Raw genomic sequence first — 17,826 nt, 5'->3', positions numbered from 1 at the left:
CTCAGAATGGGCTTTAGTGAATACAAGGCTGGAGCAGGAGAAAGGTTCCCACACCTGCATTCCCACCTCATTCGTCTTCCAGAGAAGCAGAAACAGGAGCCAACTGGAAAATGAAGTGTTTTTATTGCTATGTTTGCAGTGGCTTTTTTAGCACAGTAAGAACGTCCCCAAAGGCTTGCACCCTTACCCAGCCCCACCTCCCTGGTTTAGTCCAGCTCTGTGAAGGAAGCCTTTCTAAGGGCTACTTGGCTGTTTTAGGCTTGATGGGACACAGATATGGGTTTAAGCTGCTACACGGAAGACTTGAGATGTCGAAAGTATCAGCTTTTAGCTTGGAGGTGGGAGCTATGCCCAGGATCCCTTCCCTGGGTTGTGTCCATGGGAAATCCCTGCAATCATGCCCAGCCCAGGGAGCTGGGTGTAGGCAAGTCTGAGCATGTCAGGTGAGTAGACCTAGATTCCCTGGGACAATGTTACAGCCTTCCACTCCACAGATGTAGAGGCAAAGGAACGGTGTGGGGACACCATTGAGGCTCCCACTTTCCCACTCCAGTCTCTGGTTGGAGACTGTACAGAACATCCATACAAACAGACTCACATACTCAACAGCCTGAAGCTTTTGTTTTGCCTATGAAAATTAAGTCTATAAATTCACACTCCTTGGCTAGGATCAGAGAAGGTGGAGCTGTGAAGAAAAGGAGTGGAAATGTGGGGATGGTGGGGGCTTTTTAGAAATATACAAGCAGAAGTCTCACTCTCAAGTTTTTTTTTTTTTTATAAAATGTGCAAAATATAAGCCTCCTTTGCCCAGAGGCTCTGTTTACTTCTGGTATTCACCTTCACTAAGAGATTAGAGATCTACAGACATATACTCACACACATACACACACACACACAGAGAGAGAGAGAGACAGAGACAGACATGCACTCAGACCCAAGCTCACACAATTAATATTGGTGGCAATTGGCGCAGGAACACAAGGTTCCATTGCTGACTGGCTCTCTAGCTTCTAGAATAGGGGTGGGAAGGGTCTAATTCAGCTGAAATATTCACCTTGGTTCCACTGTCCCTCTTGCCTCCCCTCCTGTCCTACCTATTTTCCCTCCTCTCCTGTTCCCCAAGCTGCCACTGTTATTTCTAGGGAAAAGGTGTGTTATAGAGCAGAGCTTGGGAGGCAGGCAGGTGGGCTTGGCAAGGCTAGGAGATGGGTTCTGGGCATTGGGAAGAAGGAGAGGAGGTGGGGCCTGGAAGCAACGCAAATACCAGCGTGATTGTGGGGTGGGGAGGAGAGGCGTCTATTTTTGGTGGGTTGTGATATTTTTGGTGTTTTATTAAAAATGGAAAAGGTTGTTTTTGTTAGCACTCATGGTGCTTCCTCCCCTCCCCGCAGGCAGACCCCCAAACTGTTAAGGAAAGGCAAGCCCCCAGAGGGATGAGTGGGGGCTAAAGCTGGGGCTGCTATGGCTACCAAAAGGATGAGCTGGTGATGTGAGCTGGGGGTGACTGTCACATGACACTCTCCACCACCACGACCTTGCTGCTCTCAGACACGGGCGTCAGGGTGGTCAGGCCCCTGACATCTGCATCCTGAGCTCTGTATTCCAAGTGATGGAGGCCCCAGATAGGTTCGGTCAGGTGCTGCCATCGCTGTCAGAGAGGAGGGTATGCTGAACTTCCCATGGGTCACATGCAACTGCTTCTACCTTTCTAGCTCCTACTATCTGCCCCCAAGGCAGGTGTGCTTCCCTTAGGGCACCCTTTTTAGGCTCTGCTCCCTGTAATGGGAAGCAGGGTTAAGTGGTCCTTGTGTGGAGTCAAGGAAGTAAGTGGTGGTTCTTGCTTCCTTGCTGCCACATGAAGCAAAAATGGGTTAGCTTTCCTTCCATCTATTACCCCCTCCAATGTGAGCTGGCCATGCTTCTGAGCGATAGTCTGTTCCTTTGAGGAAAGAATTAGGTAGGAACCTTACCTCTGCCATGGTTCCTTTTGCCCTGAGGAGACAGCCCAGGAGGTGGAGGGGCACACAGAGCATAGAAGAGAGTGCAAAGGCCCAGCCCATAGCTTCACCCCACCATGGGTACACGTAGGTATTGTTGTAGACCAGTGGCTCGTAGTACACAACGTTGAAGATGAAGATGCCCTGTGGACACAGATGCCTGCAGTCACTGGTGCCCCACTACACCACACCACTTGCTCACTTCCCCAGCCTTACCATGCAGACCAGTGGGGTGAAGAAGGACCAGCACCATTTCATCCAGGGGCAAGGTCGGTACCCAATCATACAGGCAATGTCATCCATGAATCGGTCAGCTCCTGGAACAGGATGAGGTGGACAGGAAGGCTAGAGTTGGAGACCATTCGTTCCTATTCCACCCCATAATTTCTAACCCAACCTTTCATTTTGACCTACCATAAACCCAAGCCACCACCACACACTCCCAAAAGGCTTGCCAGAGCAGGGTAGTGCCACTAGCTGAGTAGTAGTCAAACAGCTGGAAGACGTACATCCCGCCCTGAGGAACAGAGTCAGGTCAGGGATAATGATGGCCCATGGCTGAAAACTGTCAGTAACCCACCTTACCCCCACTCACATCAGTCACCATGGAGAGATCAATAACAAAGCAGAGGGCACAGCAGAGGGCCACGGAGATCTCCCTTTGGAAACGGAAGTAGTAGGAGGCCGGGAGGAGATCCAGGAGCCCGGTGATGAAGCCCTCCACACCTACAAACTGTGACCAAGGCATCTCAGGCACAGGTGTTCCATGTCCCCATGCACCACTTGCCCAATGTGCCAAGTCCCCTGACCACCACCAGCCCCTACCCCATTCCTGCCCTAGAGCTCCTGCAAACCTGGCTGTCCAGACCGAGCAGCAGCAGCATGAAGAAGAACAAGGCAGCCCAGAGCGGGGCCACGGGCATCAGTGTGACAGCCCGTGGGTAGGCAATGAAGGCTAGACCAGGCCCTGAGTGCAAAGATGCAGGGTGAGACTGGTCCTCAGCACCATTCTGAGTACCGTAATGCTTAAGGTCACACACATCCCCCAGATGATAAAATAATAAAAATCTGAGGACTATTTGTGCCTCAGCCTAGCTAAGCCCATCAAGATCTTACAGGCATCTCACACTAGAGTTCTAAAAGGCTGTGGTCCCTGGCAGCCCCACCCTGTATTAGCAGGACTCCTGACTCACACTACTCTCCCTGGGCTCCAGCAGCCATTGCAGTTGCTGGTTGTTCTGTAGCACTCAATGAACATGAGGATACACCCTGCAGTCCTGGGGGTGGGTGACAGAGGGTCCCCAGCTCCAGAGAATTGCCTGCTGCATAGAGTCATGCATCTCAGCTGCACAGAGTTAGCTGAACTCATCTGTCACGTGTCAGAATGCTTGTGTATGTGTCAGAGTAGTTCTGCTGCTCTGGAGGTTGGCTGAGGTCAGGTAGCTCACCTGATTCTGCTACCTTGGAGATATGCACACCCTGCTCTGTGGCCATGAAGCCCAGGATGGAGAAGACCACAAAGCCAGCAAAGAAGCTGGTCCCGCTGTTGATGAGTGCCAGGATGATGGCGTCCCTGAGGGTGGAGGGGCAGAATATTCTGGTTTAAGCAGTTTCACTACTCCAGGGCAGGGCAAGGCAGGGCAGGCAGGGCAGGGGCGGGTGCCTACTTGTAGCAGTTGTTGTTGAAGCGATTGTAGCTGCCTAGGGCTGTGAGGGCCCCCAGGCCGATGGCATAAGAGAAGAAAATCTGGGTCCCAGCATCTATCCATACCTGGAAGGGATGGGTCAAGAGAAGAGTCACTAGGGACCCTGCTCAACAGGTGGCATCTCCCAACCCTGTTGCCACAAACTACCTTTCCTCACCTGAGGGGACCCTAGCTTTGACCAGTCAGGCTTGAGATAGTAGATGATACCATCCAGCGCTCCAGGCAGCAGCACCCCTCGCACCAGCAGCACAACGAGGACCACGTAGGGGAATGTAGCAGTGAAGTACACGATCTGGGGGGCCAGGGTGCTCAGAGAGGCTCTGGATCCCTGTTCCCCCTTAAGATGCCTCCTGCCTAAACTTGGTGGCTGGTTTCCAGTGCTACTGTGAGCTGATAACATGGGCAACAGTCATCTCCCCAAATTGCAGTCATGCTCAGAATTTGGATTAAGAAAGCCAGTAGCACTCATTCTATTCCTGAGTGAGGGTCTACCCCAGGAAAGCTAGGAGCCATGATGGGGCCCAGGCAGCCTCATAGCAGGCTCTAGTTAGCTGTAAAAGGAGGGAAGAAATAGGGCCATAGCATTCCAAGGTGAGGGTCCTGAAGTGTATCTACTGTCTAATGAAGGAGAGCAGTCCACAGGGTTTGTTCCTATGGGGCATGCCTATATGGGGGCAGAAAGGTATGGGAAGTATGGGCACAGAAAACCCGTAGCAATGTTTCATGGATTATAATAAATACATATCCCTCAGAGCCCTGTGGTCCCAAACTCCAGGTCATTCTTGGTAGGCTGCTGGGCAAGAGAAAGACAGAGTTGGGTTTGCAGCTTGGTGTTATTGCTAAAGAGGGAGGGAGGGAGGGAGACACTCAGCATTTGAGGACCCTGCAGTGAAGGAATCTTGATGCACTGCGAGCTTGAACCTCTAGGAACCTGACTATATCCCTGGATTAGCAATTTTAATTTGTTGGTTCATCTATCTCTGTAACCTGAGGAAACCTCTGAAGGAGTCTTCCTTGGGAGCCTGAGGATCACAGAGGTGAAAGCCTCCATACATCAGGTCCACCCAGAGTGACAAAATCAACTTAGGCATCTAGGCAAGGAGTAGGAAGAAACAGAAGGAGAGAGGCAGTAGAAGAGGAAGGAAATGGAAAGGGCCAACCCAGATGGGAAAGGGTAGTAACTGTCTGGACATCTCACTCTCAGGGCTGAAGGTCCCTGGAGGTGAAGATTGAGAAAGAATGCTCACCAACAGGTGAGGGAAAAGGTATGAGTTTAAGAACCTGTCTCCTCTGTAAGTTTGAGCCTCAGTCTAGTCACCTCCTATTGTCATTTGTGTTCCTTGCAGACAAGTACACCTCCCAGGCAATGCTGCCCCACCCTGCATGCCTCCACTTATACCTTTCCCGTTGACTTGACCCCCTTCCACACACAGAAGTAGACCAGCACCCAGCAGGCCAGCAGGCACAGGGTCACCTCCCAGTTGAGGGCTCCTGGAACCTCCAACCCCGTGGAGAGCCTCAAGACTTTGTTCCTAGGGTAGAGAAGAAAGGAAGGCACCTGAGGGCCATGTCAACAAAGGGCACAGTGACTGGGATTTGCTTTGGAGTTGGCAGGTCCTCCCTCATCACAGCCCTGGCCCAGGCCCTACCATCAGGTGTCTGGAGGACTACCCTGGGTCATCATCCTCACCCCAACCTACAAATATGTAGTTTCAGCTCCATAATGAGATCAACATGACAAGACAATAGCAAATGTCATGTTGCTATTCAAGCCCCAAGACTGGCCTAGGTACTCCTGGAGGATGAGGACAGACAAAACCCAGGAGTGGTTTGTTTCGAATCTCTGGCCATGTGCACCTAGGGCTTGACCACATATGGAGAGCCCAAGGGATGAGAGAGGATGGGCTTGGCCCACAGGCACCTGACTCACTCCCAGAACTCGATGACAGGGGACCGGCGGTCAGCAAGCTGGTCACATGTGAGGTTGGCCAGGCTGGCATTGGCACAGTCTTCATGGCGAAAGATCTCCACACAGTCAGGAGTGTTCCAGGTGTGGCCACACGTAGCCCACGGCAAAGTGGTAGTAAAGGACTTGACCAGGTAATAGAAGCCCCAGGCCAGCACCATGATGTAGTAAGTGTTGCAGTAGAAGACAATCACCATGGAGGCATAGCCCAGACCTGAGGATGAGTGAGTAGCTTTTGCTCCTTCTGGGCTCCTTTGTGGTCATTTCCTACCACCTCCATTATCTCCCCTTCCACAGCTGGCATTGATCCCTGCCAAGTTCCTGACAGCTTGTTCCCTGTATGCCTCCATCCCTCCCTGTATCTTCTCCTTCTTTTCATCCAGCCAGAGGTTTGTTTCTCCAAGCTTTTCAAGCCCAACTCTAGGCTTGAAAATTGTGTGTCCCAACTCTAGGCTACCTTTCCTGTCTGTCTGTCTCTAGTTAAGATTTGCCATGTTCCTCCACTATCTCTGTGCTTCAGCTCCTCCACCTAGCCCAGAGCTAAAGGCAGCTCTCCTACCTAGATCGTTACTACATCTTGTTGACTATCCAGTTTCAAATGCTTGCCCCTTCCCATGTTCCAGTACCACCCTGCAGTCACAGAAGGCCAGCCTCCACCCCATGTTACCCAGTAGTCTCCATTATACATCTGCTGGGAGAACTTTCTAGTAACCTGAGGAAGTGTGGAAAATACCCCTTCAGAAGGCAACCTTGGCAAATTGCTTCACCCCTGTATGCCCAGCTTCTTCAAGGACAGTAAGTAGGACCTCTGAGGTGAGTCAAGTGTGTCCAACAGGTTCTGTCCCTAAGCTTAGCTGTTTCTGCTCCATTCTTTTCCTTTTTAAAACAAGCCTGCTCCCTAATTTCTGACTCTTCAAATTAATTGTGTGATCCAGTATCTTGCAGACTCTCTCCTAAGCTCAGAGGGGTATTACCTAGCCCTCAAGTCTAGTGTTCATTGAAGAATCAAAAGACTTCTTCAAGTGGGTCACAGCCATATTGTGTTCCCTGGCCCTCATCCCAGTAGTCTGAAAAATGGAGAACTGAGAGTTGGTCCAGGGCAGCTCACCTTTGAATAGGGGACAGATGTTCCAGACATTGATGCTGCCGGCCTTCATGAACTGGCCCAGTGAGATTTCCAGGAAGAAAATGGGAATTCCTCCAACCAGGGCAATCAGGACATAGGGAATAAGGAACACACCTGGAGGAGGAAACATGGAGTGGGCTCAGGATGTGTCCAAATTGCCTCCTGCAGCAGGAGGAGCCTTAACCCAAACACATCAGCCAAGCTGTCCAGGCTTCACACCAGCACAGACTTCAGAAGTCCTAGAAGGCCCAGACAGACAGAGCCCCAGCTTCAGCTTGCACCCCAGTCCCATGACTTTCCACTGAGTGAATCAGCGCAGGGGTGGCCACTGACTCAGAGGCTCAAGGTGAACAATCTCAGGAGATGAGCTCTAGGTCTGTTGAAAGGAGGCACATCAGCAGTGTCTAGCCAGTGTGTTCCCTGTACCATGGGGAGCCCTTAGCTCACTGAGGTCTGAGCCTGTAGACATCTAGGGTGACCTAGCAGACACTGAAAGCACACAGGCTTATGCATATAGGCCAACTCTTGTGCCACAGTTCTTTCTGGCAGACAGCAGAATAGGAAGGAATGGCTATGGTATATGTTCATGTGTGCGAGGCTGGGTGTTCAGGCTTGGGGGTTGTCCAAAGGCAGTGAGTCCAAACTACCCTGCACTTTGTAATCATGCAAGTCCCAGGAGGAAGCTGGGTAGGTGGCAATTCTCTGCTTATGGGGGTATTGGTATAGAACAAAGAGAGACACATCAAGGAAAGGGGCTGAGGCAGTATTCCAGTGATTATGTGGAGTGGTAGGAAGGAGGGGAGAGCTGAGCAGCAGTTCTGACCTACTCCTCTCTGCTCTCTAGGACCCCTATCTGCACATGATCAGCTAGCTCTCTCTGCTACTCAGAGACAGAGTTAACTGCAGTTCACTGCTCCCAGCATCCTACCTATGTGTGACCTTGGACAGGGGCCCCACTCTGGGACTCAGTTTCCCACCCATCACCGAGCTGCTTCAGCTCTCCAGAAATCCAGTGCTGCTTTGCAGTCCCAGGACAGGCGGGTACCCACTACTGTTGCTAAGCTGGGCCTAGGCAACTGGGCATGGGATATGCATGTAGCCTGTCCAGTGGCGGCGCCAGGCGGGCCAGGCCTCAGACTTTCCAAGCCTGGCTCAAGCACCCAGTGTTCCAAGCCTGGGCCAGAGGGGAGGGGAGAGGAGAGAAGGGAGAAGAGGGAGGGGAGAGTGTGGGGGAGGGACAGAGTGGCCCATTGTGTGTGTGTATTCCTAGGTGCATACGTGGGGGGGTCTACACAATGTGTCACTTGTGTGCCTGACCCATGGGGGCAACCAGGGCTCCTCACCTCCTAGAGCCCCCTCCACTGGGGGCAGGCCTTCCCTTCCCACCTCAGTGGCCAATCACTCCCAATCTGGACTGAAAGTCTGGGAGGCAGCTCCTCAGTTCATCTGGAAGCTCTCCTTGATTGCCTCCCCTCCACACTGCCAGGCACATGACCGGAGAGGGGGGTGGAGGCTGCTGTGCTGGGTCACCTAACGCTTGGTTGGTCAGGGGGCACCACGGCCCCCACCCACTTTGGGCGGGCCTCTCTACCCTCTGGACTTTGCCCCACTGCTCTGGTGGGCCTGTGGCAGGCTGGGGTTGGGAACTGATCTCTGATGAAAAGACAGGATGCTCAGGGGCAGGGGCACTCACCTCCGCCGTTCTTGTAGCACAGGTAGGGGAAGCGCCACACGTTACCGAGGCCCACGGCGAAGCCCACGCACGACATGATGAAGTCCATCTGGCGTGTCCAAGTCTCTCGCGGCGGCACGGCAAGGCGGCCGCCGGGCGCCCCCAGGCCCGCAGGGCCATCGCCCTTGGCCGGGGCACCGTCAGGCCCGGGCACGATGAGAGGACCCTTCTTCTCGTCACCAGACACGCTATAGATACCGTTTTCAGCGCTCTTCTTCGCCATGGCCCCTGGGGCCGCGAGGCCAGGCCAGGGGTCGCGGCGTCTCGAGGGTGGCGGGCGGACAAGGGGCTCCGGTGGCACCTGGAGAGAGGGCCCCGAAAGCGCGGGCCCGCCCGGGGGCCTCGGGGGCGGCCGGGCCGGGGGACGGGGCGACGGGCGGGCGGGAGGGGTGCGGGACGGCGGGGGCGGCGCAGTCAGAAGCAGTCCACGAAGCACTTGAAAGTGAGCCTGAAGAATCTCATGTGTGTCGGGGGCCCGGGAGCGCGCGGGCGGCGGCGGAGCCTGGCCGGGCGGCGGCGGCTCCCGAGACTCCTGCCCGCGGCTCGGGCGGCGGTGGCGGCTGCAGCAACGACTGCTAGCCCTGCCGGAGGCTCACCCTAGCGCGTCGCGGGTGGCATCGGACGCCCACTGTCTGCAAGCGGCGGCCGGAGCAAGGGGCCTGCGGCCCGCGGCCCCGGCCCAGCCCCAAGCGGCTGTCCTGCTCGCCCGCAGCTCCGATGGCGCTGGCGGCTCCGGTGGTCCTGGGCACGATTAGCCCCCTCCTTCCCGGTGGCGGCGGCTACAGCCGCTCTCCGGGCCGCGGCGGACTCGGAGACTCGCCAGGACACTCCAACTGTCTCTCTCTTCCCCAGCGCGACCCGCTGCTGCTTAAGAACCGACTCCTGGTGATGTCACTGTCGCCCCACCCCCACGACCCGGCTGGTCCCCCCTCCCCCTCCATCCCGCCCTCCCTGTCACTCCGCCTACCTCCTCCTCTGGAAGAGACGCCGCTCCAGTGGGGAGCAGGATGGCTGCTACCTGGGGCGCTGGCCAGCACTTTCTTTTCAGTGGTCCCAGCCGCCATTCATTCCCGGATCACCGACACGGGTCAGGTCAAAGTTCCCTCTGGTTTTTCTGAACCACCAGGAAAACGGAGTCTCTAGTTGACCTCCAGACATCCTTAGTCCTTCTCCCTTCTCTCTACTCTTTCTAGCCTGCAATCTCGTTTCCTGGTGGACCATCCTTCACCAAGGTTCGTCCAGCCTGCCTAATATTTTGTCTTCACGTCCCAATTAGGACCTAGGAAGAGTTGGATACCCAGGTGCAAGTTTCTTGGTCCCTGCATCAAAGTAATTGCCCTGTGCGGTTGCCTCCTGTAGGGCTGTCACTGCGCTGGCCTGAAGTGGGGAGATGTCCTCCAGGAGTTCTGTGGAACTTTGCCAGAAGCACTGATTTGTCTTCTCAAGACATTTAGGCCTTAAAGATACAACCTAGAGGCCGAGGGTCAAGGAGTCAGCTCTGGGTGTGATCAATTTCTGTTTGTCTCGGGGGGGGGGGTGCAAAGGGTAGCTTAGCTTGGTCTAAGATCAAAGTTACAATTTGTCACCAAGGTAGAGAAGGAGATTTCAAGATAACTCTGGTCAGTCCGCCTGATGTGGGGGTGGGTAGGGGCGTGTGATCTATAGATACTGGGGTAAGAATAGGGTAAGGCTGCCCCCTGGTGCCTAGTGGATGTACAGACCCTCCCTCTAAGTTCAGTAACCTGCCTGCACTTCAGGGACATCTAGGCCTCTCCATCAGCAGCTAAGCAACTTGGGAATTTTCCAAAGCCAGTACTAGCCTGGGGTGGACTAGGAAGGTGAGGCATGCCCATTTCAATCCCAAACTCCTTGATCTGATCAGACACCAAAGTCCCCAGATGGCTCATCCCATCATGCTAAGCCTGTAGCCATCCGGCAGCTTTAGAAAGAAAAGCAGTTCCAGCCAGAGCCAGATTGAGCCTGATAGGTGAGGGAAGAGGGAGGGGCAGCATCTACACCCAGGCTAACAGGAAGAGCATGATATCCCTCCTCCCTCCCCTCCCCCTGTGTCTGTTCGTGTGTGTCACATGCCTATGTCCTGGTAGAGTCTCCTTGCTCATCAAAGAACCCTATCTTGGGTGATCTTTGTCCCAGCTTGGGACCAAAGTCCTCCTGGAGAAACAAAGGCTATAGAGGAGTTACTCATAGCACACATGGGCCAACCAAGGAACAAGGAAAAGGATCATTTAAGAGAGGAAAGAAGAGGATCCCAAGGAATGGGTACAGAAGACCTTTGCAGAATAAAGACCTGCAAAGGAAAAGGAGCTGCTGCAACAGTTATCTGGATCAGGTATGGGCAGAGACCAGTCAATAACAGGAAAATCAGGCTGTAAAAGTGGGAACTGGGTGTGGGTGGGTACTCTTGGGAATTTAAGATCCTGCTTGTCCAGGGAGCAGGAATGGGAAACAAAGAACATAGTAGCCCAAGAAACATGTGGGTAAGCTGATGGCACTATGAGAAGTTGGGAAGGTTTGGAGTTCAAGAAGTCAAGACTAAGTGCAAGAGTAAGGGCATTCCTCCATCCTGGGCCTGTGATGGAGGTGAAGAGCCATGTGCCAAGCCCAGGTACAGGAACATAAGGAAAGAGTATCTTTTTTCCCTAGGCACAAAAAGGTACTTTAAGGTAACAGCCACCCATGCTTAGGCACCTGGGACTGCCACTGCTTTTCTGGGTTCAGAAGATTTCCAGGGTAGAGACAATTGGGAAGCAGAAATGAAGGGGCATTGCGGATAACCAATGTGACCTTGAGGATTACTGGGCCTCTACATCTCAGGTGCATAAGTTTGACAGGTCTCAAGACCTGATTCCATGGAGTCCCACTTATCCCTTTTTCTAGTAATGACACCACCTTCCAGCTGTCCTCCAGTCTGTGGGTTACCCTAGCTAGATTCCCTGCAGCCAGTCTTTCCTGCAGCAGTTTTCTTAACTACCTCATCTTCTTAGGGCCTGAACCTGTCCATACTCTAATGACTAGCCCCAGGCTTAGGTCACATGTTATGGTTTGTGTATGCTTGGCCCAGGGAGTAGCACTATTAGAAGATGTGGCCTTGCTGGAGTATGTGTGTCACTGTGGGTGTGGGCTTTATGACCCTCATCCTAGCTCCCTGGAAGTCAGCATTCTGCTAGAAGTCTTCAGATGATGTAGAACTCTTAGCTCCTCCTGCACCATGCCTACTTGGATACTGCCATGTTCCTGCCTTGATGATAATGGACTGAACCTTTGGACCTGTAAGCCAGTTCCAAATAAATGCTGTGCTTTTAAGAGCTGCCTTGATCATGGTGTCTGTTCACAGCAGTAAAACCCTAACTAAGACATAGCACCTGCCCATTGGCATCCTGCAATGGTATTGGTTCCATTTCTTTACTGACTTTCAATTGATGGTCAGGACGCTAAAGGAGGCACTGCAAATGACTGTCCTGTTAGCTACCCATGAGCCATTCCCAAGAAGCTAAAAAACAAAAACCAAAGTCAACCAGCCTCTGTGCTTGTGGGGTGTGTTTCAACCTGTGGAAGTGTGTGTACTGATGGGGACAGTTTGTGTGTGTAGGGACAGTTCCTAGGAGATGTGGAGCACTAGGGGAAATAAAGGCATTGGACTTTCAGATCCTAGGCAGGCTGTCTCCAAGGCATGCTCCTGCTGGGGTGTCAGGGAGAGTGTAGTTGCTAGGGAAGAGCATGCTGGGACTCTCCCCAGGATCTCAGCTGATAGCCATAGGCTCTTCCAAACTAGCACTCTTGAAGGCATTGAACTGTGCAGAGAACATCCCTCTAGGAGTTGGGGTAGAAGTTGAGAACAGGCTGGGGTGGAGGCAGCAAGCTGGGAGAGGGCTGCCATGGGCCAGTGGTGACAAACATCAAGCAAGACTAAGGTTGAACCCAGAGTCTGTCCAGGCCTGAGGTAGTCATGGACTGGGAGAAAGCTGAATAGAGGTCATCACCCCCTACAATGATTCTGTAAGAAGCTAGGCAACTGAAGGCATAGTTGGAGCACCTTCTCTTCTGGGGGTTCAGCACAATAAGCTTTAGAATTAGAATGAGCTGGGAACAAACAGAAAGCTGGTGTCTACCTGGCAGGGCTTTGTACTCCCAGTTCTTAAACCAGTAGGGCAAGGTGAACAAATAGGGGTGGGGTCAAGATTCATGGAGCTGGGGTGCAGAGAAGCCTAGGGACTGCTGAAAGGCAGAAGTCCCCTCCTTAGCACAGCCTACCTTGTTTACCAGCTGTGCTCACTCACACAGACAATCTGAAAGGATTAAAGTTTTATGTTTTGACATAAATTTTTAATATTAGACCACATTTTGTTATTGAAGATCTACTTTTCCTTTTGGGAGGCACAGGGTGGGATAGTGGCTGGCCTTGAACCTCCTGAGTGCTGAGATTATAGATGTGAGCTACCACATTCAGGCTTAGAGAAAAAATTCCAATATTTTGAGACAAGATCTCATTTAGTCCAGGCTGATTTGAACCCAGTGTATAGCTGAGGGTGATTTTGTTCTTTTGATATTCCTGTCTTCATCTCTAGAGTGCTAGGATTCCAGATGCAGGACACTATATGCAGCTTAAACTCTTTTTAGATTTACAGAAAAAATGGCTGAGATAGTAGTGAGCACTCTCACATCCCTCTTCCATATCACAAAAGTCCTTATGCTATGCTTATCCCACTTAGTGAGTTAACTATAGTCTAGTTTATTTAGCTTTCTGCAGCATTTCTTTTAAGTCTCTTTGCTGTCCCAAGATTCCATCCAGGATACAACATTGACTTTTTCTATCATGTTCACTGTGACTGTGAGGAGTCCTTTGTTTTGATGACTCTGATAGTTCTGAAGGAAGCTGATAGAGGTGGAATGCTAGCTAGGCCAATGTTGACAATGGCTGTCTGGTGGAGATGTGTCAGATTCTCTCTCTTCAAAGGGACCCCTTCTCTTTCCACACTGCACTTTTTACAAGGAAAGTATCATTTCTTTCTCCCTGGGACTCTGTCAGTCACTTGCCATTCCTGTAACTAACATCTTGGCATAGCAACTTACAGAGGTGGGATTAGTTTAGTTCACAATTTTTGGAGTTTCAGGCAAAAGTCACTTGAATATGCTGTTTGTCATGTGGTGAGGCAGAACACCATGGTAAGGGAGCATGGCAGTCTCATTTTGGCCAGAAAGCCATAAGAAGAGGTCCCCAATATTGTCTTCAAAGATATAGCACAGTGACCTAACTTCCTTTCACTAAACCCCACCTTTTAAGGGTTCCACCCCTATCCAGAGCACTATAGGCTGGGGAGCAAGCCTTTAATCTGTAGCCTTTGATGGACAGTTAGCACAAACTTTAACAGACAGGAGTCTTTCTGGTGATTATATTACATTCTTCTTCACAGCAGTTTTATTTATTCTCTGATATTATGTCATCATTGTCAACATTGGCCTAGCTAGCATTCCACCTCTATCAGCTTCCTTCAGAACTATCAGAGTCATCAAAACAAAGGACTCCTCACAGTCACAGTGAACATGATAGAAAAAGTCAATAATATTAACTAATAATATTATTAGTTAATAAATAATTTATTACAGTTTTTAGGTAGGGCCTGTATATAGCTTTGCCTGTCCCAGAACTTACTATATAAACCAGGCTGGCCTCAAACTCACAGAGATCTTCCTGTTCCTGCCTTCTCTGCACTGTGATTAAAGGAGTGTGCCGCCACATCTGGCTCTCACTTGTTAATTTTGAAATGGGGTCTTAATTACATAGCCCTAGTTGGTCTGTAACTTTACATGACACGTAGACCAGGCTGGTCTTGTCTTGAATCTATGAATGCTTCCTCTGTTTTTCTTTTTTCTCTTTTTCAGTATTGGATCCTAGCCCATGAAATTGGTGCTTCTAACATCAATTAACCTAATCTAGTTAATACCTCATAAGAATGCCCAGAGGCTTGTTTTTTTCCAGTGATTCTAGATCACGTCAAGTTGACAACCAATGTTAATTATCATGAGCCCTTTTAAGTTTTATTATTTTTGTATGTATGGGTGTTATGTCTGTGCACCACTTGTGTGATTGAGACCAGAAGAGGATATCTGATCCTCTGGAGCTGGAGTTACAGATAGTTGTGAGCCAACATAGGACCTTTAAAAATAGCTTCTTGGCTCTGTAGGGGGAAGACCATGGTTTGATGCATGCCAGACATGTGCTATACCACTTATCTTTTTTCCCAACCCACTTCTGTATCATGGACTTGTGTGCATGTACATGCCTGTTTGAGCACTTGCTTGCTTTCTGGCTGTATGCCCAGCTTATGTATTTCCTGCTGTGGATTTTGAATGAGCCATTTCTCCAAGGAGTCATTCATTGGAAATGCTCATTGCTATGGAGTAGTGTTTCTGGACTTGTGCAAAAGTCATCACTGTGTACATTATCCATAAATAGACATGCATTGGTGTCTGCATTAATCTAAATAGAAATTTAAAGTGATGTCTCTGACTCTAATCCATTACCATGTAGATCAACCTAGCCTCAACCCTTTTCTTCTCTAACTGCACTATAAAGATCTAGTGGTCTTGCAATTGTTAACTCATACCCTCCCACTGCACCTCATCTGCCTTTAGTATTTTAAAAAGACTATGTAAATCAGGCTAGTCTCGAACTCTTAAAAGATCTGCTTGCTTCTGTTCCCTAAATGTCTAAATTAAAGATGTGTGCAGCCATGCCCATCTGATTTTAGTCTTTTTTAATGTGTACTTATATTTGTGTGTGTGTGTGTGTGTGTGTGTGTGTGTGTATGCATGTGTGTAATGCACATGTGCATTCGCAGAGGCCAAAAATCAATTATGAGTGTTCCTTTCTATTTTACTCCACAACTTATTTCTTTATTTACAGTTCTTAAATATATTTATTTATTTATTTTGTGTCTATATATGCCACGTCAAACATATGGAAGGCATAGAACAATTGGTTCTCTCTACCATGTGGGGATGAAAGTCAGGTCATTGGACCTGGTATCAAGCATCTAGTGAACTATCTTGCTGGCCCTCCACTTTATTTATTTTGTTTTTTTGAGGTAAGTTTTCTCACTGAACTTGTGCTTACTTGATGGTGATCAAGTCCCACAGATCTTCCTGTCTTTGCCTCCCCAGAACTGAGATTAAACACATGCACTGGCTTTTTAAGTGAGTTCTGGGGACTTCAACAACTCAGGTCCTCATATTTGGGTGGCAAGCACTTTACTGATTCACCAATCTCTCCAGCTCAAGTTTTAATACCTGTATTTATTTATTTTAGTTTTTAGAATTAATTTTAATTAAAATATAATTTTATCATTTTCTTCCCTTCAGCTACTACCATAATTTGCATTGCTGGAGTTGGAACCCAGGGCCCTGTGTTTGTTACACAGCCACACTTAGTCTTATGCACATATTCCTGTGTACAGTGACTTAAATCAATCCTTTCCCATGCCTTAGACATGTATATACATGTTATACATGTATGACACACTTAAGCTCTTTTTGTCACAATTTACACTCAATATTGTAATCTCTCTACCTCCTAGAAGATCACCAGGGCTTGTATATACTACAGTTCCCTTCTCCACTGTCAAGACACTTCTGCTGAATGTCAACCCTTTACTATGACATCACCAGACAGAATGGTTTTGCTGCTTTCAAAATCCCCTTTGTTTTTTCCTAGTAAAACACTGTCCTTTCTCATTCCCTAATGACTTCTGATTTGTTTCTTGTCTCAATAGCTTTGCCCTTTCTGACATGTTCTATAAATGGAGTCTATTGTAGGTGGTTTGTTCCCACTGGTTTATTTCACTTAGCAGTATGTTGTTTGCTTCTGGGTAGAAGCGAGGTCTCATGTATCTTAGACTGGCCTCAAACTTGCTGTGTACCTAAAGATTACCTTAGACTCTTGGTCTTTCTGCCTCTATTTCCCCACTGTGTGGCACCATGCCTGGATAAGCAAAACATTTTGAAGAATTTTTAGTTTCTCTGTGTGGTGGCATTGTTCTTTCTTCTTCCTCACTGACTAGTTTCCCTTTGAGCGACTAAAGGGTATCTTGCTTGCTTCCATTCTTCACTATGAATAAAGCTGCTGGGTTTTAAGTGGACATAAGATTTCACATATGTGTCATAAACACCAAGGAATCATATCACTGGGCCATACAGTAAAAACAAGTTTAACTTTATTAGAAATCATTAAGCTTCTTCCAGGCAGTGGTGGCACAAGCCATTAATCCTATCACTCTGAAGGCAGAAATAGACGTGTCTCTTGAGTTCAAGGCCAGCCTGTTCTACATCACAAGTTCCAGGACAGCCAGGGCTACATAGAGAAACCCTGCCTTGAGAAAAGCAACAACAAAATTGCTAGGTGGAGTGGCACCAAACAAGGTAAAAATGATTAAAAGAAAGAAAGAAACTTCCAAAGTGGCTGTTAGAGTTTTCATTCCCACTGTCCCTGACAACATTACCTGATATCAGTGTTCCGGGTTTTGGCCATTTTAAGAGGTATCCAAAAACACTATGAAATTTGGTAATGAGATATGGTGGTAAACACCTTTTAAATGCATATTTGCCTGTTGCATTTGTTTGGTGAGTTGTCTCTTCATACGTTTGTTTTTAAAAATTACGTTGTTCATTTTCTTATTTGAGCTCTCAGTGTATTTTGAATAATATTGGGTGGATCTGGAAAGACTTGGGGCAGGGAGAGTATATTCAAAATGTATTACATTTTCAAAGAATTCATAAAATATAATTTAAAATATTTATTTTATTTTTAATTATGAATATGGAATGGTGGTGGGTTGTGCTCATGCCTGTAAGTTCCTGTGAAGACCACAAGAGGGCATTGTATCATCTAGAGCTGGAATATATAAGCAGTTGTGAGCTACCCTGTGTGGATACTGGGAGAAGAGCTCAGGTACTCTGGAAGAGCAACAAGCCTTAAAATAGCTAAGTCATCTCTTCAGCAACTTCAGTTGATTTTCAAAGTTCTTTATTCACTGTCACCACATACATATGTATTTTGAAGTTGACATACATAGTACTTCGATGGCTATCTAAATAGTTGCAAAGGCCATAATTACTGAATGCATAATTAAAAATTTTACATGAGAATGACCCCATAGATTCAAATATTTGAATACTTGGGTCCCCTTTGGTGAAACTCTCCCTCTCTCTGCATCCTATTTGCAGATCAAGATGTGAGCTCTGAACTAGAGCACCAGCTCCATGCCTGCCCCTCTCCTTTATGA

General features: G+C 49.2%; 1 protein-coding gene across 1 annotated transcript; it reads right to left on the bottom strand.

Moving 5' to 3' along the window:
• Positions 1-104: 104 nt before the first annotated feature.
• SLC6A8 (solute carrier family 6 member 8) lies at positions 105-9,369 on the bottom strand. Its single transcript, XM_080910609.1, has 13 exons — positions 8,489-9,369; positions 6,778-6,909; positions 5,634-5,883; positions 5,103-5,235; positions 3,861-3,995; positions 3,665-3,768; positions 3,446-3,570; positions 2,852-2,964; positions 2,593-2,730; positions 2,412-2,514; positions 2,214-2,314; positions 1,971-2,141; positions 105-1,648 (listed from the first exon to the last, which is right to left on the bottom strand). Exons 1-13 carry the CDS (start codon positions 8,748-8,750, stop codon positions 1,508-1,510), a joined length of 1,908 nt encoding a protein of 635 aa, XP_080766735.1. The 5' UTR covers positions 8,751-9,369; the 3' UTR covers positions 105-1,507.
• Between the last annotated feature and the right edge of the window lie 8,457 nt (positions 9,370-17,826).

The sequence above is a fragment of the Micromys minutus genome (genome assembly GCF_963924665.1).
Source record: "Micromys minutus genome assembly, chromosome: X".
Lineage (NCBI taxonomy): Eukaryota > Metazoa > Chordata > Mammalia > Rodentia > Muridae > Micromys > Micromys minutus.
The sequence above is the reverse complement of the archived record's forward strand: the minus strand, read 5'-3'. Positions and strand labels throughout refer to the sequence as shown.